General features: G+C 50.7%; 1 protein-coding gene across 2 annotated transcripts in view; it reads right to left on the bottom strand.

Annotated features, from left to right (window-relative positions):
• Window positions 1-25,625, bottom strand: part of PSMD12 (proteasome 26S subunit, non-ATPase 12) — a 39,128-nt gene that overhangs the window by 2,671 nt on the left and 10,832 nt on the right. The window contains exons 5-8 of one of the 2 annotated variants that reach the window (XM_085893021.1): window positions 23,545-23,649; window positions 20,665-20,814; window positions 5,662-5,796; window positions 3,406-3,518 (exon numbers count right to left, since the gene is read on the bottom strand). In XM_085893021.1, coding sequence (XP_085749147.1) covers window positions 3,406-3,518; window positions 5,662-5,796; window positions 20,665-20,814; window positions 23,545-23,649 — 503 coding nt within the window. The remainder of the gene's footprint in view (window positions 1-3,405; window positions 3,519-5,661; window positions 5,797-20,664; window positions 20,815-23,544; window positions 23,650-25,625) is intronic. The other variant, XM_085893022.1, reaches the window with a different exon arrangement.

Below are 25,625 nucleotides of genomic sequence, written 5' to 3'. Positions count from 1 at the left end.
CAATTGTGTCTGCGGATGTCTTCCTGCAGTTGGGCTACTTTTTATGAGGTTGGTGGCAGGATTTGAACTCCGGCCACCGTAAAACACTTCACTCCGCAAAACACAAAAACGCAAATAAATCTGAAAACTCAACCTGTAGGAATACCTACTGTGCAGCTGCCCTCCACAGGGCAGCTCACCAGATGACGGGATTGGGACAAAGCCTTCGGGACCTTCAATCTTTGATGACTGGAGGAAAACTATGGGTTAACCTTTCCGGGTCAGATTGCGGTAGTGTGTGTCGAGGTGGTGCTGAGATGTCGTCCACCAGACTGCGGTCTCCTTGAGTTAACCAAAGGCGATCCCTTCGGGTGGGTGCCTGGAATGCCCTATTCCGAAGAGAGGATGATCACCTGTCTGTTATTATCTGAGCTCAAGCGTTTGAACATCGGTATTGCAGCACTCTCTGAGGTTTGGAGACAGGATAGTTGCGAGATCATGGCGGGTGGTTACACAAACTATCGGTTTGGTCACTCTCATGGTTACCATGCCCAAGGAGTTGCTGTAGCTGTGTCCAATAAGCTGACTCCAATGATAATTGAAGTAACACCGGACAACGAGCGTATTATGAGACTAAGGATTCGTCACTCCTTGGGTGTCATTTCCCTGGTCTCTGTCTATGCTCCGATTGAGGCGAGTGATTTCACCGTGAAGGATGCATTCGATGCCATGCTCGAGTCTGTGGTTGATCAGTGTCCCAGGCGAGTTACTCTTCTAGTCTTGGGGAATTTCAATGCATCAACTGGAACTGATAGGATGGTTATGAGACATGTCTTGGTCCCCATGGGTCTGGAACTATGAACCAGAATAGCATGAAGTTCCTTGACTTTGCAAGAAGTCCTGCAACTAGGGTGGCTGGTTCACGGTTTCAGCACCCACAGCCTCATCGCTGGACTTGGTATTCCAACACTGGTGGTGTGGCAAAGGAGATTGACCACGTGCTCGTTGATGGTCATTGCAAGATGATCCAGAAATGCAGCGTCTCCAGAGCGCTCAGTTCCTCAATACCGACCAAATGATTGTTGTAGCAACTCTGAAGTTGCAGCTTAAATCCAGGAGAATGGTACCATCCCAGCCTTGGCTGGGTATTGGCAAGATCAAGAATTAGAGGGTAACTGAGGACTTTGCAAACAGGCTGAGTGGGGATTTGGGGGATCTGGGTGCTTTGGGGAATCCTGAAGAGTTGTGGAGTACCTTCAAGACCACCATCCTTGATGTAGCCAGTCGCTGTCTTGGAACTCACCGAAGGGTGAAGAAGAATATTGTCTCTCAAGGGACACTGGATACCACTGAACAAAGTCACAGGGCCAAGCTTAATGGCAGAGCTGAGCTATTCAGAGGGTTGATGCATAAAATTTTACATGCGCTGATGGTGGGCAAGGAGGCCTAAGTGCGAGGAATCTGAGGGGGTAGAGCATCACTTGTGGTCAAGTGATTCACGTCATGCTTACAGGGGAATTCACGAATTGCGTTCCTCCAAGCCCATCCCTCGGTGTACTGCAGTTTGATCGGAGAGTGGAGGGCTTTTGACAGAGGAGTCCGAAGTGAAGGCCCACTGGGCCAGTTACTTTAAGTGGCTGTACGAGGCTGATCCACCAGCTGTTGAGTTGGATGTCAGGGATGTTACTATCCCAATTGCTGGCCCTCCAATCAACTGTGATCCACCTTTGTCGGTGGAGACACAGGATGCGATGTACCATTTGAGAGGGGATAAAGTTCCTGGGATTTGTGGCATCCATGCTGAACTTCTCAAGGCTGGTGGAAATGCTGTACTCACATCATTGCATGCAGTTCTGTGCTCTGCCTGGAACACAGGCATCATGCCAACTGACTGGAAGAGGAGCGTTGTTGTCCCTCTCTGGAAAGGGAAGAGTGATCGCCAGGACTGCAACAACTACCAAGGGATGACGCTGCTCTCAGTGCCGGGCAAGGTCTTTGCTCGGATAATTCTTGATCGGGTTCGTCACCATCTGCTTGCGCACCAGCACCCAGAGCTGTCAGGCTTCACACCAAATACGTCAACGACTGGCTGTATCCTTGCCCTTCAGGTCTTTACCAAACGCAGATGAGAGTTTAGGCAGGGGCTACTTGCAGCCTTTGTTGATCTCTGCTGTTAGGGTTAGATTCAGTGAATCGGGATGCTCTCTGGAGGATTCTTGGTCTTCGTGGGGTGCCACCAAAACTGATCACTCTGATGTCTGAACTGTACTCTGGTACTGAGAGTGTTGTGAGATGTGGTGGTACCATCTCTGACTTTTTTTACAGTTCTTACTCGAGTTCATCAGGGGTGTGTTGTGGCCCCCACACACACTTCAGCACTTCTATGGACTGGATTTTGGGGAGGATGTCGAAGAGATTAAGCTGCGGTGCATCGTTTGGGAATGTAAAGATCTCTGACCTTGATTTCACAGATGATGCAGTCATCTTCGCGGAAACTGTGGATATCCTTTTGGGGGCCCGAGAGGTACTGATTGAGGAGTTGGAGCCGCTGGGATTACTGGTTTCCTGGGTCAAAACTAAGTTGGCTTTAAATGACATATTGGATGCTGCTATCTTGTCTACACCCGTTTGTGGTGAGGATGTTTTGGTCACGGAGAGATTCACTTTCATTGGCAGTGACATCCACATCTTTGCTGGCTGTGAGCCAGAGGTCAATGGACGTCTGGTTCGGGCCTGGGGAGTCATGAGCTCACTGGATCATGGGGTGTGGCACTGTCAGAACCTGTGCAGGACAACGAAAGTCTGAGTCTTCACGTCCTTGGCTATTTCAAGTCTTGCTCTATGGATGTGAGACTTGGACTCTGACCAGGGATCTGAGATGGAGACTTCATTCCTTTGGTACCAGGTCTCTTCCGAGAATCCTTGGCTATCGCTGGTCAGAGTTTGTGTCCAACGAGCGGTTGCCGAGAGAGACTCAAATGAGATTTGTTACCTGCATAGTCTGTGCGCATCAGCTGCATGGACATGTGGCCCGTTTTCCTGACGCTGATGCAGCTTACCAGATTCTCTCAGTGAGGGAGCCTAGTGGACGAGGCCAATGGGCTGACCACGTGCCTCATAGTTGCAGCAGGTTGACCGGTATCTCAAGGAGATGAGGATGGGCCAAGCATCTGCCTAGGGGATGGCCAGTTGGAGGCTCCCAGAGTACTGGCGGAAAGTGGACGCAGCGACACGCTGCTCCGGCACATGCTCCCATACCTGACCTGACCATTATCCGCCTACACAAAGCAAGCCACTTTAAGGCCCTCGGAACTTTTGACAATTTCTGAACAATAGCAGTCACTCATAATTATTTTTAAAATAACAAATGTTTTTGAAAGTACGTAAAGCTCATTGGCTGCATCGGGAACACCTTGCAATTGATACCTGTACACAGAAAGTTCTTCGAGCTTGCGCTCCTGCCCAATGCGATGCACCAAATCGGACTGTTCGTTGTCGTACGGTGCCAGTACCACATACAACACCACGCTCTTCAAAGCCTGTGACATTGCAAGTGGGGTAAGCAGAGCACATCACAGTTATCCCACCATCGGAAACAGAACGATAAAACGATTTAATCAGGACTGATGCAGCAATGACATCACAAACAGAAGAAGGAAGTGACACTTGACCTTCAAGGCAACATTACCTTTCAGAGTGTGTTTAACATTAAAAATGTGTACAAACAATCTGACATGGACATGGTTTAAAAAAATTGTGAAGGTAGTCGCTCTGGTAATAATCAAGGTCCACAGATTAAGCAGCAAGATACCACCAATACCAACAGAGAACTGTCGGTTGATATCATGAGCAACCCCACCACCAGTCAAGCATTGTTGGGTGTTGTTATAAGTTCCGAACATTTTTACCTGGAGGTACGTCCAAGTCAGATTTGCGTTTGGTGCCGAAACCCTGCGTTTTTGTTCAACAATAAAACAGGTTGAAGCACGATCGGGTTTCTCAAATTTATTCTCAACCATCAAAACTTCCTCAAAATACATACCCACATACAGTGGGGAGAACAAGTATTTGATACACTGCCGATTTTGCAGGTTTTCCCACTTACAAAGCACGTAGAGGTCTGTAATTTTTATCATCGGTACACTTCAACTGTGAAAGACGGAATCTAAAACAAAAATCCTGAAAATCACATTGTATGATTTTTAAATAATTAATTTGCATTTTATTGCATGAAATAAGTATTTGATCACCTACCAACCAGTAAGAATTCCGGCTCTCACAGACCTCTTAGTTTTGTTTTTAAGAAGCCCTCCCATTCTCCACTCATTACCTGTATTAACTGCACCTGTTTGAACTCGTTATCTGCATAGAAGACAGCTGTCCACACTCAATCAATCAATCAGACTCCAACCTTTCCACAATGGGCAAGACCAGAGAGCTGTCTAAGGACATCAGGGACAAAATTGTAGACTTGCACAAGGCTGGGATGGGCTACAAGACAATAGGCAAGCAGCTTGGTGAGAAGGCAACAACTGTTGGCGCAATTATTAGAAAATGGAAGAAGTTCAAGATAACAGTCAATCTCCCTCGGTCTGGGGCTCCATGCAAGATCTCACCTCGTGGAGCCTCAATGATCATCAGAAAGGTGAGGGATCAGCCCAGAACTACACGGCAGGATCTGGTCAATGACCTGAAGAGAGCTGGGACCACAGTATCAAAGAAAACCATAAGTAACACATTACGCCATCATGGATTAAAATCTTGCAGCGCACGCAAGGTCCCTCTGCTCAAGCCAGCGCATGTCCAGGTCTGTCTGAAGTTTGTCAATGACCATCTGGATGATCCAGAGGAGGAATGGGAGAAGGTCATGTGGTCTGATGAGACCAAAATAGAGCTTTTTGGTTTAAACTCCACTCGCCGTGTTTGGAGGAAGAAGAAGGATGAGTACAACCCCAAGAACACCATCCCAATCGTGAAACATGGAGGTGGAAACATCATTTTTGGGGATGCTTTTCTGCAAAGGGGACAGGACGACTGCACCGTATTGAGGGGAAGATGGATGGGGCCATGTATCGTGAGATCTTGGCCAACAACCTCCTTCCCTCAACAAGAGCAATGAAGATGAAGCGTGGCTGGGTCCTCCAGCATGACAACGACCCGAAACACACAGCCAGGGCGACTAAGGAGTGGCTCCGTAAGAAGCATCTCAAGGTCCTGGATTGGCCTAGCCAGTCTCCAGCCCTGAACCCATTATAAAATCTTTGGAGGGAGCTGAAAGTCTGTGTTGCCCAGCGACAGCCCCGAAACCTGAAGGATCTGGAGAAGATCTGTATGGAGGAGTGGGCCAAAATCCCTGCTGCAGTCTGTGCAAACCTGGTTAAGAACTACAGGAAACGTCTGATCTCTGTAATTGCAAACAAAGGTTTCTGTACCAAATATTAATTTCTGTTTTTCTGATGCATCAAATACTTATTTCATGCAATAAAATGCAAATTAATTATTTAAAAATCATACAATGTGATTTTCAGGATTTTTGTTTTAGATTCCGTCTTTCACAGTTGAAGTGTACCGATGATAAAAATTACAGACCTCTACGTGCTTTGTAAGTGGGAAAACCTGCAAAATCGGCAGTGTATCAAATACTTGTTCTCCCCACTGTACATAGAAAAATAAACCACCCACCTGCTGCCACTTCGCTTGCTCTGCTTGGATGCAGGGCGTATCAAAGATGGCACGGTAGTGCTTGCATATGGACAGGTATGAACCCTCGTGTTGATCCAATTGTATCATGAGGTAGTAGTACTTTAGCTTTTGTTCCTGGAGAGCAAAGGCCATTGTTTGAATAATGTGAAGTGGTTATGATAAAAAAAAAATCTATTGTTGTACAGAAGAGATGGTTGTTGTAAAACAAAGTAACCACAACTACCTCACAGTCCCAGTACAGCGTCACTTCATTAGGTAATCAGACTGACAGTAATGCAAACAACTTTCCTTCTGTTATTTCATTGCTCATATTTTATAGCCCACGGTGATATCATGTCGTTGGTGGATTTATTTTTTCAATCTGTATGTGTGACACGACTTCTGCTTGCCAGAAGGTATGGGCACTTCCTAATGCCTTAATGGTCTGAATGCAAAATTATAATGCAACAGGAATACAAATAAATTGAAGATCAATTACATTTTATACTTTGAATCGTACAGTGGAATTCAAAATTTTGTTTAAAATTTGAAGAGTATTCGGTTTCGATTTAAGAGGAGGAATACGGTGTCTGAAAAGAAGAGGAGGAAGACCCGAACACACGAAGAGGAAGATCTGAACAGAAGAAGTGGAAGATATGAAAAGATGATGAAGATCTGCAAAGAAGAAGTCAGTGAGGTTTCTTGCATACTGTCCCAGTTCCAAAGCGAATGTTCATGATGAAAATGAAAGAAGCGATATAAAGGAAGTTTAAAGTTTACAAAGATATCGATAGAAGTAACTTTGGCGGAGGCTGAGGCCATTCCGTTAATCATGCCTGTACTGCATCAACCCCATAAACCATCGTGCTTGGTGTTGGCTTAATGGTTAGGGTGGCGGGCTAAGTTAAAATCCTGCTCAGTCGTTAAATTAATACCAGGTGGGGTTGACTCAACCCATCATCCTTCCAAGGTCAGCAAAATGAGTACCAACTTGCTGGGATGATTGAGCCATTCGAGTATCCTGTGTCGGAGTGGCGACCCGTCCATGATTGTGCCCAATAGCCCAGGAGACTGCTTTGGCAGCACCAATGCTCTGCACAGAGTATGGTCCCAATGGAAGGATAAACCATCACCCATCCACACAGAAGCTACCGATAAGTCCTGCCAGTATCCCCTTTACTCCTCCATCTCCAAGTAATCTAGTTACCTATTACATTCCAATTTAAACCTATCTACTCTTTTTTTCTACCACTACCTTCCTCGGGAGACTATTTCATGCATTAACTACTCTTCGACTGAAAGACCCTCGACTGAAAACTTTCCTTTCATCTTATTTACTTTCAATCTATGAACCCTGGTACTACCATTGTCTATTCTGCCAAGAAAACCCTTCTGTGCTTATTTTGTCTCTTCCCTTCGTTATCTTAAACATCTTCATCAGATACCCTCATAATCATCTCCTTTTTAACATATAAAGCCCTGTCTCCTTCAACCGCTCCTCAAAGCTTAGTCTCGCCAGCCCCATATCAATCTAGTAGCCCTCTCTATGGCAGATATGGTGACCAGAACTGAAGAACATATTCTCGATGAGGCCTCAACAAACTCATGTACAGTGTTAACATTACCTCTTTTGTTTTAGAATTTATCTCCCACAAATACAACCTAAAATCCTGATAGCCTTTACCTAGAGCTGCCTGGCACTGTGCTGTCTGCTTATCCCCCATATTATCACCCCCCCCAGATACGTCTGCTGTGTGACATGCTCCAAGACTGCCGCTTGTATCATCTATTCCCTATTTTCATTATTCTTACCCAACCCCAGCACCCTTACATTTTAAAGCGGAGAAGCCTCTACAATATTTGGGTATGTCCTTTCTTCCATCTGTACGCCCATCAAAAATGATGAAAAATAACCTTTCTAAAGCCGCTGTCACACCTTGACGATTTAGCCAGCGTATGCCGATTTATGAAAAAAATTGTCTAAAACGCTGGCACACGTCGAATACGTTATGGGTACGTTTTGTATACGTTAAGAGCACGCTGAAAAACACTGCCATACGTCGTAGTACGCTGGCTTTAAACGTTGTACTTTTGGGTTGTCCTCAAATTTTTGCATGCTTGAAATTTTACGACGTATGCCAGCGTATGACTCACATGTTCTGCTACGCTGGCCATAAGTTGTAGGCACATTCTGCGATCGTTGACACACGTCGACACACGTTACTTGTAAGTTACTCATAAGTCGAAACACGTCGAGGTAATGTTTAGCGTACCCGAAACTTATTTCTAACCTATGAGTAACGTTTTGTAAGCACGCGACACGAACGTTGTTCACACTTAGCAACACGTTATTTGAAAGTTCCTCATACGTCGAAACACGTCAAAGTAATGTTTAGGGTACCTGTGACTTATTTATAACCTATGAGTAACGTGCTTGGGAATTATTTGTAAAGCATGTCCCACGCACAAATACGTATGTAGACGTACTTGACGTCTTCAGGACGACCACAGAACTTTCTGAACGTGTTTCTAACTTACAGATACCGTATAACGGCGTATTGGCAGCGATTAAGGGATTTGGTATATAAAAAGGGGCTTCACAGGAGGAACCCGTCTTTTTTTTTTTTTAGACTTCGTGGTGAGTACATGTCCATGTCATTCCGAGAGATGGAGGATACGGCAAGGCTGAGACGACAATACCTACCTGTCCTCCAACATCAACATGACCTCATCGAGTTGACACTGCACCAGTTGCGTGCCAATAGAGCCGGGAGAAGAAGACGTGAACGGAGGAGAAGGAACTGGGTCAGACCATGGATCGGGAGGCGACGCCATTACGGCATATATGACCAGCTCATGGTGGAACTCTGGAACGAGGACCATGCATCCTTCATCAACTTCCTGTGAATGCCCCCAGCGATGTTCGACGAGCTGCTAGCCAGAGTGGATCCAAGGATAACCAAGCAGTACACCTTCTACAGGGATCCGCTTGAGCCTGGCATGAGGCTGGCACTGAGCCTGCTGCTGTTGGTGCCGTGAATGCAGTGCTGTGGAAGCGATTTAACTCGTTCAATGGAAACGATTTTAATTGCCGAGCACCAGCGTCCAAAAACAATAGGCGAGTGACAGGCATTTATTAAAAGTGAAGTTGCAGCCTATGAATAGAAAACCTCACGTAATCGTCGACAATACACTGCCACGCTATGCATACGTTAGACTATCGTTGGGCATAGGTTGTGGAAGCCTAAAACACGCTAATCAATCGTTGGTATAACTTATCTATAAGTTATCGAAGCGTTCTGTGTTCATTACTAGTACATTATGCATTTTGTCCAAGTCGTTTTGAATACTTTAAAAACTGAAACAAAAAAATAGTTCATCGTGGGAATGAGAAAAAAAATTAGCCAAAAAGAACATCGAACAATGGTGCAAAGTAGTCTCCTATTCGTGGACACAACGAGGATCCATCATCACCCACACCCTCCCCATCACGCTCACCTACAATTAACATGGACCTACTACTACTACTACTACCAATACTACTACTACTACTACTACTACTACTGACACGCTCACCTAATACTACGACTACTGATACTACTGACATTGACATCTACTCAACATGGAGTCTGGAACACTGATGGGTTCCTCTTGTGAAGCCCATTTGCATATACCAATTCCCCTAAACGCTGCCAAATCGCCATTGTACGGTAGATGTAAGTTAGAAACACGTTCAGTAAGTTCTGTGGTCGTCCGGAAGACGTCAATCAAATTCGTCTACATAAGACAATGTGCGTTTGAGATACGTTACACATAGGTTCAAAGCACGCTACTCATAGGTCAAAAATTAAGTTTCGGGTATGCTAAACATTACCTCGACGCGTTTCGACTTGTGAGAAACTTACAAGTTACGTGCGTCCGACGTGTGAAAACGATCGCGGAGCGTGCCAAGAACTTATGCTGGCGAATGCGGAACTTGTGAGCCATACGTCGAGTACGTCGTAAAATTTTCAGCATGCTTGAAATTTCACGACGTACTAAACGTACCACGGAATATGACAGCGTATTTCATTGTTTTTCAGCGTGCTCCTAACGTATACACAACTTACCCATACCGTATTCGACGTGTGCCAGCGTTTTAGACACATTTTTCAGAGGTCGGCATATGCTGGCTAAATTGTCAAGGTGTGACTGCGATGTTGACACTTCCAATTCTCAGGCGGTTATGATTTCAATCGGCGTGCAGCAGGTTTTGAACAGGCTACGCCACGAGTTCGTCGGCGATACGTGCAGCGCGCTATGCCAAAGTTAAACTATCGTTGGGCAGAGGTTGTGAACGCAGACAACAGGCTAAGCATTCGTTGGTACAAGTTATCTATAAGACAACGAAACGTTCTGTGCCTGTTACTAATATGTTACGCATACGACCAACACGTTATGAATACGACTAAAACTTTTTTAAAAACCTCAAAACTTCAGCATACGCCAACGTTTTACATCCATTTTTATACGTTGACATTGCTGGCTAAAACGTCAAGGTGTGACAGCACCTTAACCCACAGAGTTTTATTCCAGGTAGGTCAGGTATGGGAGCATGTGCCAGAACAGCGCGTCGCTGCGTCCACTTTCCGCCGGTACTCCAGGGGCCTCCGTCTGGCCATCCCCCAGGCAGATGCCAGGCCCATCCCCATCTCCTTGAGATGATGGTCAACCTGCTGCAACCACGAGGCACGTGGTCGGCCCACTGGCCTCCTCCACTCATGAGACTCCCTCGCTGAGAGAATCTGGTGAGCAGGATCAGCGTCAGGAAAACGAGCCACATGTCCATACAGCCGCAACTGACGCTCACGGACTATGCAGGTAACAAATCTCATCAGAGTCTCTCTCAGCAACCGCTCGTTGGACACAAAATCCGACCAGCGATAGCCAAGGATTCTCCGAAGAGACCTGGTACCAAAAGAATTAAGTCTCCATCTCAGATCCTTGGTCAGAGTCCAAGTCTCGCATCCATAGAGCAAGACTGGAAGTACCAAGTACCTGCAGACTCGGACTTTCGTCCTCCCGCACAGGTACCGGCAGCGCCACACCCCATGATCCAGTGAATCCATGACTCCCCAGGCCCGACCCAGACGTCTACTGACCTCTGACTCGCAGCCAGCAGAGACATGAATATCACTGCCAAGGTAAGTGAATCTCTCCACGACCTCAACATCCTCACCACAAACAGACACAGACAGGACAGCAGCATCTAAGATGTCAACGAAAGCCTGGATCTTAGTTTTGACCCAAGAAACCCGTAATCCCAGCGGCTCCGACTCCTCATTCAGCACCTCGAGGGCCCCCAAAAGGATGTCTAAAGTCTCCGCAAAGATGACTGCATCATCTGCAAAATCAAGGTCCGAGATCTTGACATTCCCAAACGATGCACCGCAACTTGATCTCTCCGACATCCTCCCTAAAATCCAGTCCATAGAAGTGCTGAAAAGTGTGGGGGCCAGTACACACCCCTGACGAACTCCAATAACAACTGGAAATAAGTCAGAGATGGTACCACCACACTTCACAGCACTCTCAGTTCCAGAGTAGAGTTCAGACATCAGACCAATCAGTTTTGGTGGCACCCCACGAAGAACAAGAATCCTCCAGAGGACATCCCGATTCACTGAATCGAACGCTTTACAGAGATCAACATAGGCTGCAAGCAGCCCCTGCCGAAACTCTCGTCTGCGTTCGGTGAGGACACGAAAGGCAAGGATACGGTCAATCGTTGACCTCTTTGGTGTAAAGCCTGACTGCTCTGGACGCTGGTGCTCAAGCAGATGGTGGCGAACCCTATCAAGAATTATCCGAGCAAAGACCTTGCCCGGCACTGAGAGCAGCGTCACCCCTCGGTAGTTGTTGCAGTCTTGGCGATCACCCTTCCCTTTCCAGAGAGGGACAACAAGGCCCCTCTTCCAGTCAGTTGGGATGATGCCTGTGTTCCAGGCAGAGCACAAAACTGCATGCAACGACACGAGTGCAGCATTTCCACCAGCCTTGAGAGGTTCAGCATGGATGCCACAGATCCCTGGAGCTTTGCGCCGTTTCAACTGGTTCACCGCAGCCCGTGTTTCCACAAGCGAAGGTGGACCACAGTTGATTCGAGGGTCAGCAACAGGGATTGTCCAGCAACACCCTTGACGTCCAACTCGACAGTTGGGGGATCAGACTGGTACAACCGCTCAAAGTAACCGGCCCAGCGGGCCTTCACTTCAGACTCCTCTGTCAAGAGCCTAACACTCTCTGCTCGAACTGCAGTGCTCCGAGAGATGGGCTTGGATGAACGTAATGCGCGAATTCCCCTGTAAGCAGGACGAGAATCACCTGTCCACAGGTGATGCTCTACCCCCACACAGATTCCTCGCACATAGGCCTCCTTGTCCACCCTCAGTGCACGTACAGTTTTACGCCTCAGCTCCCTGAACAGCTCAGCTCTGCCATTCAGCCTGGCCCTGCGACTCTGGTCAATGGTATCCAGTGTCCCTTGAGAGACAAAATTCTTCTTTGCCCTGTGGTGAGCTCCAAGACATCCACCGGCAACATCAAGGACGGTGGTCTTGAAGGAGCTCCACAACTCTTCAGGACTCCCCAAAGCACCCAGACCCCCCAAGTGTCCACTCAGCCTGTTCGCAAACTCCTCAGCTACTCTCTCATCCCTGAGCTTGCCAACATCCAGCCTTGGCTGGGATGGTACCATTCTCCAGGATTTAAGGTGCAGCTTTAGAGTTGCTACAACAAGCCTGTGGTCAGTATTGAGGAACTGAGCACTCCGGTAGACCCTGCAGTTCTGGATCATCCTCCAACGACCGTCAATGAGGACATGGTCAATCTCCTTTGCCACACCGCCAGCGTTGGAATACCAAGTTCAGCGATGAGCTTGTGGGTGCTGAAACCATGAACCAGCCACCCTAAGTCCATGACTTCTTGCAAAGTCAAGGAACTTAGTGCAATTCTGGTTCATAGTTCCTGACCCATGGGGACCAACACACACCTCATAACCATCCCTATCAGTTCCAGTCGATGCATTGAAATCCCCCAAGACTAGAAGGGTTATATTATTCCAAAAGGTTATAAAGGGAAATTCTAAAAGGTTCTAAAGGGTAATTCTAATTGGGTTGCAATGTGGTTAACCTGAGGAGACCGCTGTCTGGTGGACGACACCTCAGCACCACCCTGACACACAACCGCAATCCGACCCAGGAAGGTTTTTATACATTTTGCGGAGTGAAATGTTTTACAGTGGCAATCCTGCCACCAACCTCCTCATAAAAAGTAACCCAACTGCAGGAGGATGTCCGCAGATACAGTTGGGCACCAGATATGGATGGCCATTGGCTCACAAGGAGTTCCTCTGTCCTTTGACAGGTTTTGTTTTTAATCCTGCTGGGTTTCCATATCCATGCACCCTCATCACCAGGAAACCTGGTGGGGGAGACGATTTAGTCGCCGACAACCAGTCCATGAAGGAGGTTAGTACAGGTTTACATGGTACCTGAAGCAACTCACATCTGATCTGGCCTGACCTGATAATAGAAAGTAATTGTAAAGGGTTTCATTCATTTCTTGGCTCTGAACAAATAACACCCATCGTTTCGCCGACGGGAACACTGAGAGAGGGGTGGTGAGAGAGTGAGGAGACGGAGGGAGAGGAGGAGTGAGGAGACAGAGGAGTGAGTAGACGGAGGGAGGGAGAAGGAGTGAGGAGAAGGGGGGCGAAGGAGTGCGGAGCCAGGGGGAAGGATGATGAGACAGGGGGGAAGGAGTGAGGAGACAGGGGGAAGGAGTGAGGAGACAGGGGGAAGGAGTGAGGAGACAGGGGGAAGGAGGAGGGAGACAGGGGGGAAGGAGTGAGGAGACAGGGGGGAAGGAGTGAGGAGACAGAGGGGGGAAGGAGTGAGGGAGACAGAGGGGGGAAGGAGTGAGGAGACAGAGGGGGGGAAGGAGTGAGGAGACGGGGGACAGGAGGAGGAGACAGGGAGACAGGGGGAGGAGGAGACAGGGGGAAGGAGTGAGGAGACAGGGGAAGGAGTGAGGAGACAGGGGGGAAGGAGGAGGAGACAGGGGGAAGGAGTGAGGAGACAGGGGGGAGGAGTGAGGAGACAGGGGGGAAGGAGGAGGAGACAGGGGGAAGGAGGAGGAGACAGGGGGAAGGAGTGAGGAGACAGGGGAAGGAGTGAGGAGACAGGGGGAGGAGTGAGGAGACAGGGGGAAGGAGTGAGGAGACAGGGGGAAGGAGGAGGATACAGGGGGGGAAGGAGTGAGGGAGACAGGAGGGGAAGGAGTGAGGAGACAGGGGGGGAAGGAGTGAGGAGACAGGGGGAAGGAGTGAGGAGACAGGGGGAAGGAGTGAGGAGACAGGGGGGAAGGAGTGAGGAGACAGGGGGAAGGAGTGAGGAGACAGGGGGGAGGAGTGAGGAGACAGGGGGGAAGGAGTGAGGAGACAGGGGGAAGGAGGAGGAGACAGGGGGGAGGAGTGAGGAGACAGGGGGAAGGAGTGAGGAGACAGGGGGAGGAGGAGGAGACAGGGGGAAGGAGGAGGAGACAGGGGGAGGAGGAGGAGAGACAGGGGGGAAGGAGGAGGAGACAGGGGGAGGAGTGAGGAGACAGGGGGGAAGGAGTGAGGGAGACAGGGGGGAAGGAGTGAGAGACAGGGGGGAAGGAGTGAGGGAGACAGGGGGGAAGGAGTGAGGAGACAGGGGGGAAGGAGTGAGGAGACGGGGGGAAGGGAGTGAGGAGACAGGGGGAGGAGTGAGGAGACAGGGGGGAGGAGTGAGGAGACAGGGGGAGGAGGAGGAGACAGGGGAGGAAGGAGTGAGGAGACAGGGGGAAGGGAGTGAGGAGACAGGGGGAGGAGTGAGGAGACAGGGGGAGGAGTGAGGAGACAGGGGGAAGGAGTGAGAAGACAGGGGGAGGAGGAGGAGACAGGGGGAAGGAGTGAGGAGACAGGGGGGAAGGAGGAGGAGACGGGGGGAAGGAGTGAGGAGACAGGGGGAAGGAGTGAGGAGACGGGGGGAAGGGAGGAGGAGAGACGGGGGGAAGGAGTGAGGAGACAGGGGGGAAGGAGTGAGGAGACAGGGGGGAAGGAGTGAGGAGACGGGGGAAGGAGGAGGAGACAGGGGGGGAGGAGTGAGGGAGACGGGGGGGAAGGAGTGAGGAGACAGGGGGGGAAGGAGGAGGAGACAGGGGGAAGGAGGAGGAGACGGGGAAGGGAGGAGGAGACGGGGGGGAAGGAGGAGGAGACAGGGGGGAAGGAGTGAGGAGACGGGGGAAGCAGTGAGGAGACGGGGGGAGGAGGAGGAGACAGGGGGAAGGAGTGAGGAGACAGGGGGGGAAGGTGAGGAGACAGGGGGGGGGAGGAGTGAGGAGACAGGGGGAAGGGAGGAGGAGACGGGGGGAAGGAGTGAGGAGACGGGGAAGGAGTGAGGAGACCGAGGGGGGAGGAGGAGGAGACGGGGGGGAAGGAGTGAGGAGACGGGGGGGAAGGAGGAGGAGACAGGGGGGAAGGAGTGAGGAGACAGGGGGAAGGAGGAGGGAGACGGGGGGGAAGGAGGAGGAGACGGGGGAAGGAGTGAGGAGACGGGGGGAAGGAGTGAGGAGACGGGGGGAAGGGAGTGAGGAGACGGGGGGAAGGAGTGAGGAGACGGGGGGAAGGAGTGAGGGAGACAGGGGGGAAGGAGGAGGAGACGGGGGGAAGGAGTGAGGAGACAGGGGGAAGGGAGGAGGAGACGGGGGAAGGAGTGAGGAGACGGGGAAGGAGGGAGGGAGACAGGGGGGGAAGGAGTGAGGAGACGGGGGAAGGAGTGAGGAGACGGGGGGAAGGAGTGAGGAGACGGGGGGGAAGGAGGAGGGAGACGGGGGAAGGGAGTGAGGAGACGGGGGGAAGGAGTGAGGAGACGGGGGGGAAGGAGTGAGGAGACGGGGGAAGGAGTGAGGAGACGGGGGGAAGGAGTGAGGAGACGGGGGGAAGGAGTGAGGAGACGGGGGAAGGAGTGAGGAGACGGGGGAAGGAGTGAGGAGACGGGGGGAAGGAGTGAGGAGACGGGGGAAGGAGTGAGGAGACGGGGGGGAAGGGAGTGAGGAGACGGGGGAAGGAGTGAGGAGACGGGGGAAGGGAGTGAGGGAGACGGGGGGAAGGAGTGAGGAGACAGGGGGGGAAGGAGTGAGGAGACGGGGGAAGGAGTGAGGAGACGGGGGGGAAGGAGTGAGGAGACGGGGGGAAGGAGTGAGGAGACGGGGGAAGGGGAGTGAGGAGACGGGGGGAAGGAGTGAGGAGACGGGGGGAAGGAGTGAGGAGACGGGGGGAAGGAGTGAGGAGACGGGGGGAAGGGAGTGAGGAGACGGGGGAAGGAGGAGGGAGACGGGGGGGAAGGAGTGAGGAGACGGGGGAAGGAGTGAGGAGACGGGGGGAAGGAGTGAGGAGACGGGGGGAAGGAGTGAGGAGACGGGGGGAAGGAGTGAGGAGACGGGGGAAGGAGTGAGGAGACGGGGGAAGGAGGAGGGAGACGGGGAAGGAGTGAGGAGACGGGGGGAAGGAGTGAGGAGACGGGGGGGAAGGAGTGAGGAGACGGGGGGAAGGAGTGAGGAGACGGGGGGAAGGAGTGAGGAGACGGGGGAGGAGTGAGGAGACGGGGGGAGGAGTGAGGAGACGGGGGAAGGAGTGAGGGAGACGGGGGGAAGGAGTGAGGAGACGGGGGGAAGGAGTGAGGAGACGGGGAAGGAGTGAGGAGACGGGGGGAAGGAGTGAGGAGACAGGGGGGAGGAGTGAGGAGACAGGGGGGAAGGAGTGAGGAGACAGGGGGAGGAGTGAGGAGACAGGGGGGAAGGAGTGAGGAGACAGGGGGGAAGGAGTGAGGAGACGGGGGGAAGGAGTGAGGAGACAGGGGGGAAGGAGTGAGGGAGACAGGGGGAAGGAGTGAGGAGACAGGGGGGAAGGAGTGAGGAGACAGGGGGGAAGGAGTGAGGAGACAGGGGGGAAGGAGTGAGGAGACAGGGGGGAAGGAGGAGGAGACAGGGGGGAAGGAGTGAGGAGACAGGGGGGAAGGAGTGAGGAGACAGGGGGAAGGAGTGAGGAGACAGGGGGGAAGGAGTGAGGGAGACAGGGGGAGGAGTGAGGAGACAGGGGGGGAAGGAGTGAGGAGACAGGGGGAAGGAGTGAGGAGACAGGGGGGAAGGAGTGAGGAGACAGGGGGGAAGGGAGTGAGGAGACAGGGGGAAGGAGTGAGGAGACAGGGGGAAAGGAGTGAGGAGACAGGGGGGAAGGAGGTGAGGAGACAGGGGGAAGGAGGAGGAGACAGGGGGGAAGGAGTGAGGAGACAGGGGGAGACAGGGGAAGGAGTGAGGAGACAGGGGGAGGAGTGAGGAGACAGGGGGAAGGAGTGAGGAGACAGGGGGAAGGAGGAGGAGACAGGGGGGAGGAGGAGGAGACAGGGGGGAAGGAGTGAGGAGACAGGGGGGAAGGAGGAGGAGACAGGGGGGAAGGAGTGAGGGAGACAGGGGGAAGGAGGAGGAGACAGAGGGGGGAAGGAGGAGGAGACCGAGGGGGGAAGGAGGAGGAGACAGGGGGGAAGGAGTGAGGAGACAGGGGGAAGGAGTGAGGAGACAGGGGGAAGGAGTGAGGGAGACAGGGGGGAAGGAGTGAGGAGACAGGGGGAAGGAGGAGGAGACAGGGGGGAAGGAGTGAGGAGACAGGGGGGATGGAGGAGGAGACAGGGGGAGGAGTGAGGAGACAGGGGGAGGAGGAGGAGACAGTGGGGAGGAGTGAGGAGACAGGGGGAGGAGTGAGGAGACAGGGGGAAGGGAGTGAAGAAACAGGGGGGAAGGAGTGAGGAGACAGGGGGGAGGAGGAGGAGACAGGGGGGAAGGGAGGAGGGAGACAGGGGGAAGGAGGAGGAGACAGGGGGGAAGGAGTGAGGAGACAGGGGGGAAGGAGTGAGGAGACAGGGGGGAGGAGTGAGGGAGACAGGGGGAAGGAGTGAGGAGACAGGGGGAAGGAGTGAGGAGACAGGGGGGAAGGAGTGAGAGACAGGGGGGGGGGAAGGAGGAGGAGACAGGGGGGAAGGAGTGAGGAGACAGGGGGGAAGGAGTGAGGAGACAGGGGGGAAGGAGTGAGGAGACAGGGGGAAGGAGTGAGGAGACAGGGGGGAAGGAGTGAGGAGACAGGGGGAAGGAGGAGGAGACAGGGGGAAGGAGTGAGGAGACAGGGGGGAAGGAGTGAGGAGACAGGGGGGAAGTGAGGGAGGATACAGGGGGAAGGAGGAGGAGGAGACAGGGGGGAAGGAGTGAGGAGACAGGGGGAAGGAGTGAGGAGACAGGGGGAAGGAGTGAGGGAGACAGGGGGAGGAGGAGGAGACAGGGGGAAGAGTGAGAAGACAGGGGGAAGAAGTGAGGAGACAGGGGGGAAGGAGTGAGGAGACAGGGGGAAGGAGTGAGGGAGACAGGGGGGAAGGAGTGAGGAGACAGGGGGGAAGGAGTGAGGAGACAGGGGGGAAGGAGTGAGGAGACAGGGGGGAAGGAGTGAGGAGACAGGGGGGGAAGGAGTGAGGAGACAGGGGGGGAAGGAGTGAGGAGGACAGGGGGGAGGGAGGGAGACAGGGGGGAAGGAGTGAGGAGACAGAGGGGGGAAGGAGTGAGGAGACAGGGGGGAAGGAGTGAGGAGACAGGGGGAAGGAGTGAGGAGACAGGGGGGGAAGGAGTGAGGAGGAGACAGGGGGGGAAGGAGTGAGGAGACAGGGGGGAGGAGTGAGGAGACAGGGGGAGGAGTGAGGAGACAGGGGGAAGGAGGAGGAGACAGGGGGGAGGAGTGAGGAGACAGGGGGGAAGGAGTGAGGAGACAGGGGGGGAAGGAGTGAGGAGACAGGGGGAAGGAGTGAGGAGACAGGGGGAAGGAGTGAGGAGACAGGGGGGAAGGGAGGAGGAGACAGGGGGAGGAGGAGGAGACAGGGGGAAGGAGTGAGGAAGACAGGGGGGAAGGAGTGAGGAGACAGGGGGGAAGGAGGAGGAGACAGGGGGGAAGGAGTGAGGAGACAGGGGAAGGAGTGAGGGAGACAGAGGGGGGAATGAGTGAGGAGACAGGGGGGAAATGATGAGGAGACAGAGGGGGAAATGAGTGAGGAGACAGGAGAGAGGGGGAAATGAGTGAGGAGACAGAGGGGGGAAATGAGTGAGGAGACAGAGGGGGGAAATGAGTGAGGAGACAGGGGGAAGGAGTGAGGAGACAGGGGGAAGGAGGAGGAGACAGAGGGGAGAATGAGGAGGAGACAGAGGGAGGAGGAGAGAGTGAGGAGACAGGGGAGTGAGGAGGATTGTGGGGGGAAAGGAGTGAGAGGAGACAGGGGGAAATGAGGAGACAGGGGGAGAGTGAGGAGACAGGGGGAAGAGTGAGGAGACAGGGGGAAATGAGGAGACAGGGGGGAGGAGGAGACAGGGGGGAAGGAGTGAGGAGACAGGGGGGTGAGGGGAGGAGACAGGGGGAGGGGGGAAAGGGAGTGAGGAGACAGAGGGGGAATGAGTGAGGAGACAGAGGGGGAAATGAGTGAGGAGACAGAGGGGGGGGAAATGAGTGAGGAGACAGAGGGGGGAAATGAGTGAGGAGACAGAGGGGGAAATGAGTGAGGAGACAGAGAGGAGTGAGGAGACAGAGAGTGAGAGACAGAGGGGGAAATGAGGAGGAGACAGAGGGGGGAAATGAGTGAGGAGACAGAGGGGGAAATGAGTGAGGAGACAGAGGAAATGAGTGAGGAGACAGAGGGGGAGGTGAGGAGACAGAGGGGGAAATGAGTGAGGGAGACAGAGGGAAATGAGGAAGGAGAAATGAGTGAGGAGACGGGGAAATGAGTGAGAGACAGAGGGGGGAATGAGTGAGGGGGAATGGAGGAGACAGAGGGGGGAAGGAGGAGGAGACAGAGGGGAAGGAGTGAGGAGACAGAGGGGGGAAGGGAGGAGGAGACAGAGGGGGGAAGGAGGAGGAGACAGAGGGGGGAAGGAGGAGGAGACAGAGGGGAAGGAGTGAGGAGACAGAGGGGGGAAGGAGTGAGGAGACAGAGGGGGAAGGAGTGAGTGGAGACAGAGGCGGGAAGGAGTGAGGAGACAGAGGCGGGAAGGAGTGAGGAGACAGAGGCGGGAAGGAGTGAGGAGCCAGAGGCGGGAAGGAGTGGGGAGACAGAGGCGGGAAGGAGTGAGGAGACAGAGGCGGGAAGGAGTGAGGAGACAGAGGGGAAGGAGTGAGGAGACAGGGGGAAGGAGTGAGGAGACAGGGGGAGGAGTGAGGAGACAGAGGGGGGAGGAGTGAAGAGACAGGGGGGAAGAGTGAGGAGACAGAGAGGGAATGAGTGAGGAGACAGAGGGGGAATGAGTGAGGAGACAGAGGGGGAATGAGTGAGGAGACAGAGGGGGGAATGAGTGAGGAGACAGAGGGGGAATGAGTGAGGAGACAGAGGGGGGGAATGAGTGAGGAGACAGAGGGGGGGAAGGAGTGAGGAGACGGAAGGGGGGGGGGGAGAAGGAGTGAGGAATGCGCAATCAGTGTGAAAATTCTCACCATTATCCTTTGCACATTATATTGAAATGTGATGCAAAGAAAGATGTATGATCGAGTGGTGTCTGACAACAACATTGAAAATGAAGTACATCATGAGATATACATTCAGACATCAAAATTAGTATTTACGATTAACGATGTTAAAAAAAAAAAAAACGCTGATGTGCTGACAACACATATAATCAGCTTTTTGAGGACATGACAATAAATTCAGTCCTGACTGTGGCATTGTCAAAAGAGGTGAGAACTTCTCACAAGGAACCCTCTATTTTAATCACGACGTGTGAGCGATATTATCGATGTACCACAACGCAGCTTGCACAAATCATACTCAGAGATTACAGACAAATTTGAACATTACACTTTTGTAACTCACCATTAAAGTGGTGGATGTGCCGCAGAGGGGCATCGTTCGCCCAAATTCTCACCTCGGTGTTCTCATCCTGAAAGAACTTTGTGTTGATCTTCTTGCTGATTATCTGCGTACGGATGTAATCCTTAACAGCCAGGCACAGTCGCATTTGCTCCAGAATGAATTCCACTTTCTCCTTCTTCTCCATCGAGCCAAATGTCTCAACCTGGGGAATGGACGGAAGGATAAAAGACAGTGGCGCAGGCGAAGACATGTAGGAGAGAGAGAGAATTGGCACATACAAAGTGATTAACAACATAAAAGCAGGAGTAATTAAAGTAGTTTAATGAATGGCACACAATCCACAAACAAGAAAGCATCCCAAATGCAAAACACGTCAACATCCTCTTTGCAATCAAACGAAACTTGACAAAAATAACAGCTAAAAGAAAATGCAAATATTATTAATTAGCATTCCTCATATTCTCAAAAACAAAAGTTTGTTGAAAATTTGATGAAAAACTCAAATGGTAAACATCGGGGCAATACCCCTGGGCATATAATGATACTGAGGAAGTCACCTGGTAGAATAATGATGCTGAGGAGGAAGTTAACATGGGACGAAATCAGCAAAAATGTACCAATGAACCAATGTTATAGGCGTATAAGCAAATACCTATTTTGGGAGGCAACCCTTGCATAAATTCCCTTCAACCCAGATATTTTAAATCATGCGAACAAACTTTGGTACATCATGGGTGATGAAGGTTGTAATCAAGTTTCATTGAAATTGCATGTGTAGTTTCGGAGAATTAAGCAAATGCATATTTTAGAGGGTCACCCCCTGTACCCCCTTAGAACCCGATTTTTTTCAATGTCATGAACAAACTTTGGTGCATCACGGGTGATGAAGGTTGTGCTCAAGTTTTATCAGAATTGTGTGTATAGTTTCTGAGAAGAAAACAAATAACTATTTTGGGGGACAACCCTGCCCCCCCCTCCACCGTAAACCACGATAGACCCAGATATTTTTTTTAATGTCGTGACCGATCTCTGGTACAACATGGGTGATGAAGGCAGAGGTCAAGTTTCATTGGAATTTTGTGTAGTTTCTGAGAAGAAAGCAAACACCTCATAGACTCCCTTGGACCCCGATTTTAATGGTGTGAACAAACTTTGGTACATCACGGTTGATGAAGGTTGTGGACAAGTTTCATCGCAATTGTGTGTATAGTTTCTGAGAAGAAAGCAATTAAGACCCCCCAAGAAGAAAAGAAAAAGACCTTTATGACCCCCCCCCAAAATAATTTTAAGACCTTCTGAGAAGAAAAGACCTTTAAGACCCCCCCCACCCCACCCAAGAACCTTAAGATCAGAAAAGCCCCCTGAGACCACCAAGACACGCAAGACCTTTAAGAACCTTAAGACCCCTTTTACCTTTAAGACCCTTCGACACCTTCAGACCACTTCACTCTTTCGGCCTTTTATACCCTTTAGACTCCTATAACCTCAAGACCTTTCCACCCCTAAAATCCCTCCAGACCATAACACCATTCAGATTTACCTCTCGGCTATCTAAGGGTCCCTTACACCCTTCAGACATCTTAGACAGCTTGGACCCATGACCATTTAGAGCTTGAGACCACTTAGACCTTTTTACATGCTTGAGAGCATTTGACCTCTTATACCACTGTTATTCATTGCTTGGCCCGCAAGCTACTGGTGGCCTAAAGTGCGGCCTCTGAGGCACGGCCGATAATACACAAATGTGAAAACACCCCATCATAATCCACCATAAATGCTATCAAATTGACCCAATGGTTTCAAAGGAGTGTTCCAATGTGAAGCGTAAAAGTAACATCACTCCATCAGTAAATGGCAGTATGTAAACAATTATGCTTGTAGCCCAGTAACCACAAAAAAAAAAATTAAAAAAAAGAATGTGGAGGGAGGCAGAGTCTAATTGCAGCCATTTTGGAGTATTGCAGGAGGTGTGATGGCTCTCACACTGATGTCTTATCGGTGAAATTGGCCCCCTTACAAAAATAGTGAGGATCACCGTCCTAGACACCAACTACTATTGAAGCGAATCCTTTAGACCTTTAGACCACATAGAACCTTTTAGGTACACACCATGCCGAAATCTATCATGTTCTTGAAAAACAGAGACCATACTTTTTCAGCAAGTTGATGCGCAAACATAACCCACCAGGGGTGGGGGGGGGGGCGTGGATACCCTGCTAATTTGTAATAATCCTCCCAGCATAAACAATTTAAGATATATGCAATAAAAGATTAACCTTATTTTTGGGCAAAGTCTGAAAATGGGGGATTTTTTTTGGTTTTGTGCCCATGACCTGACCTTGGATACGACCAACACATATGCAAAATTTGGTGAAGATCAGCCCAGCCATGTTTTTTTTCCTACGATTTTCAGAGGTACACAATACGTCGAGATAATTGCTTTTCTTAATATAGTAAGATGGTTTCCTTAACACAAGACAGCTATCTATTTTCTCAAGATGCGTGAAACCTTATTTTCCTTTTTCGGGAGTGGGTAAAATTCTAAATAACATGTTTAATAAATTGGAAACATTCTAAACTCAAACAGCACTGGGTAGAGTGCATACCTCGACTCGGCTGAACAGCTTACTTTTTGTATCCCACCAATAGGCCAGATCCGAATCTGAATCTTCACCAAAATCGAATAAATTCGTCCTCGTCACACACCTAACCTGTCCACCAAGTTTCGTCCAAATAAATCCATAATTTTTGGAGATATTCTTTTCACAGACAGACAGACTAACATACAAAAAAGGGTGAAAACATAATCTCCATCCACTTTCAGTGGTGGAGGTAATGACAAGAGCTACATTCTGGATTTATCCATTTCAGTAGGTGTCTAATTGTGACTGACAAACCAATGATGTACATGTCAGTGAGAACCCTGACTTACCTGCAGTTCCTGCAGGATACTCGATGCCTCCTTCAACTCTCCTTTTTCTTCCTTGATGTGAGCCAGGATGCGCGTCAGCCTCGCACGTTCTATCTCCACGTATATCTGAGCGACACAAAGGAGGCTTCAAGCAAGCAGTATTAAAAACAACACAGGCAGGATATTCAGAAGCAAATTGCTGCACAAAAATAGAGTTATATGAGGTTTAAGGTGATATTTTCTGATGTGATATGCCATCATGGTGCTTCACAGGCAGAGCATTGAATCAATGGGTATGCCATCCTTTTAAGGCTTGCTTATCTGGCTGTCCTGTCTGTTAGCCTTTGCTTCTGGACATTAAAGATCGCACAGTAATTGTCAAAATAGAGTAAGTCACTGTGTATTGGTACCATGACCTAATTCTATATTCTGCTCTCGTTTCGGGATACTTCGGCTGAACACAGTGATGGACTACGTAACTATTCAGGAGATAAATGCTTAGCTATGGAAACTGTCATGGCTAGTTGTGAGCCCTGCAAATTTGCACACCTTATACAGCATTATGTAGAACTTTTGAAATGTAACGTAGAAATGCAGTACAATCATGGAGGCGATCACAGTGTGGCCGGTTCACACAAAATCAGGTCAGTTCAGATATGGGAACATGCGCTGGAAAAGCGCGTCACTGCATCCACTTTCTGCCGGTACTCCAGGGGCCTCCATCTGGCCAACCCCAGGCAGATGCTTGGCCCATCCCCATCTACTTGAGATGCTGATTAACCTGCTGCAACCATGAGGCACATGGTCAGCCCATTGGCCTCCTCCACTCAAAAGGCTCCCTCAATGAGCGAATATGGTGAGCAGGATCAGCGTCAGGAAAACGAGCCACATGTCCATACAGCCGCAGCTGATGCTCACTGACTGTGCAGGTAACAAATCTCATTTAAATATCTCTCAGCAACCGCTAGTTGGACAAAAAGTCCAACCAGCAATAGCCAAGAATTTTCTGAAGAGACCTGGTACCAAAGGAATCAAGTCGCTGTCTCAGATCCCTGGTCAGAGTCCAATTCTCACATCCGTAAAGCAACACTGGAAGCACCAAGGACCTGAAGACTCAGACTTTCGTCCTCCCGTACAGGTACCGACAGTGCCAACCCCCATGATAAAGTGCAATCCATGACTCGCAAGGCCCGACCCAGATGTCTATTGACCTCTGGCTCACAGCCAGCAAAGACATGAATATCACTGCCAAGGTAAGCGAATCTCACAAAACCTCAACATCCTTGCCACAATCAGGAATAGACTGCAAAGCAGCATCCAATATGTTATTGAAAGCCTGGATCTTGGTTTTGACCCAGGAAACCTGGAATCCCAGCGACTCCTGTCCTCATTCAGCACCTCCAGGGCCCCCAAAAGGATACCTAAAATCTCCACAATGATCACTGCATCAACTGCAAAATCAAGGTCAGAGATCTTGACATTCCGAAACGATGCACTGCAGAGCTTGATCTCTCCAACATCCTCCCTCGAATCCAGTCCGTACAAGCGCTGAAAAGTGTGGGGGCCAGAACACACCCCTGACGAACTCCAGCAACAAATGGAAATAAGTCAGAGATGGTATCACCACATCTCTCAGCACTCTCAGTACCAGAGTACAGTTCAGACATCAGATTGATCAGTTTTGGTGGCACCCCACAAAGAGCAAGAATCCTCTGGAGGGCATCAAGAATCACTGAATCGAACGCTTTACAGAGATTAACATAGGCTGCAAGCAGCCGCTGCCAAAACTCTCGCCTGCGTTCAGTGAGGACCCGAATAGCAAGGATACAGCCAATCGTTGACCTCTTTGGTGTGAAGCCTGACTGCTCTGGACACTGGTGGTCAAGCAGATGGTGGCGAACCCTATCAAAAATTATCCAATCAAAGACATTGCCCAGCACTGAGAGCAGCGTTACCCCTCGGTAGTTGTTGCAGTCCTGGTGATCACTCTTCCCTTTCCAGAGGGACAACAATGCCCATCTTCCAGTCAGTTGGAATGATGCTTGTGTTCAAGGCAGAGCAAAGAACTGTATGCAACGACATGAGTTCAACATTTCCACCAG

Source organism: Eptatretus burgeri, chromosome 8 (assembly GCF_056783735.1).
Source record: "Eptatretus burgeri isolate ZD-2024b chromosome 8, Ebu_testis_v1, whole genome shotgun sequence".
In the NCBI taxonomy this organism is placed as follows: domain Eukaryota; kingdom Metazoa; phylum Chordata; class Myxini; order Myxiniformes; family Myxinidae; genus Eptatretus; species Eptatretus burgeri.
This window is presented reverse-complemented; position numbering and strand designations above follow the sequence as displayed.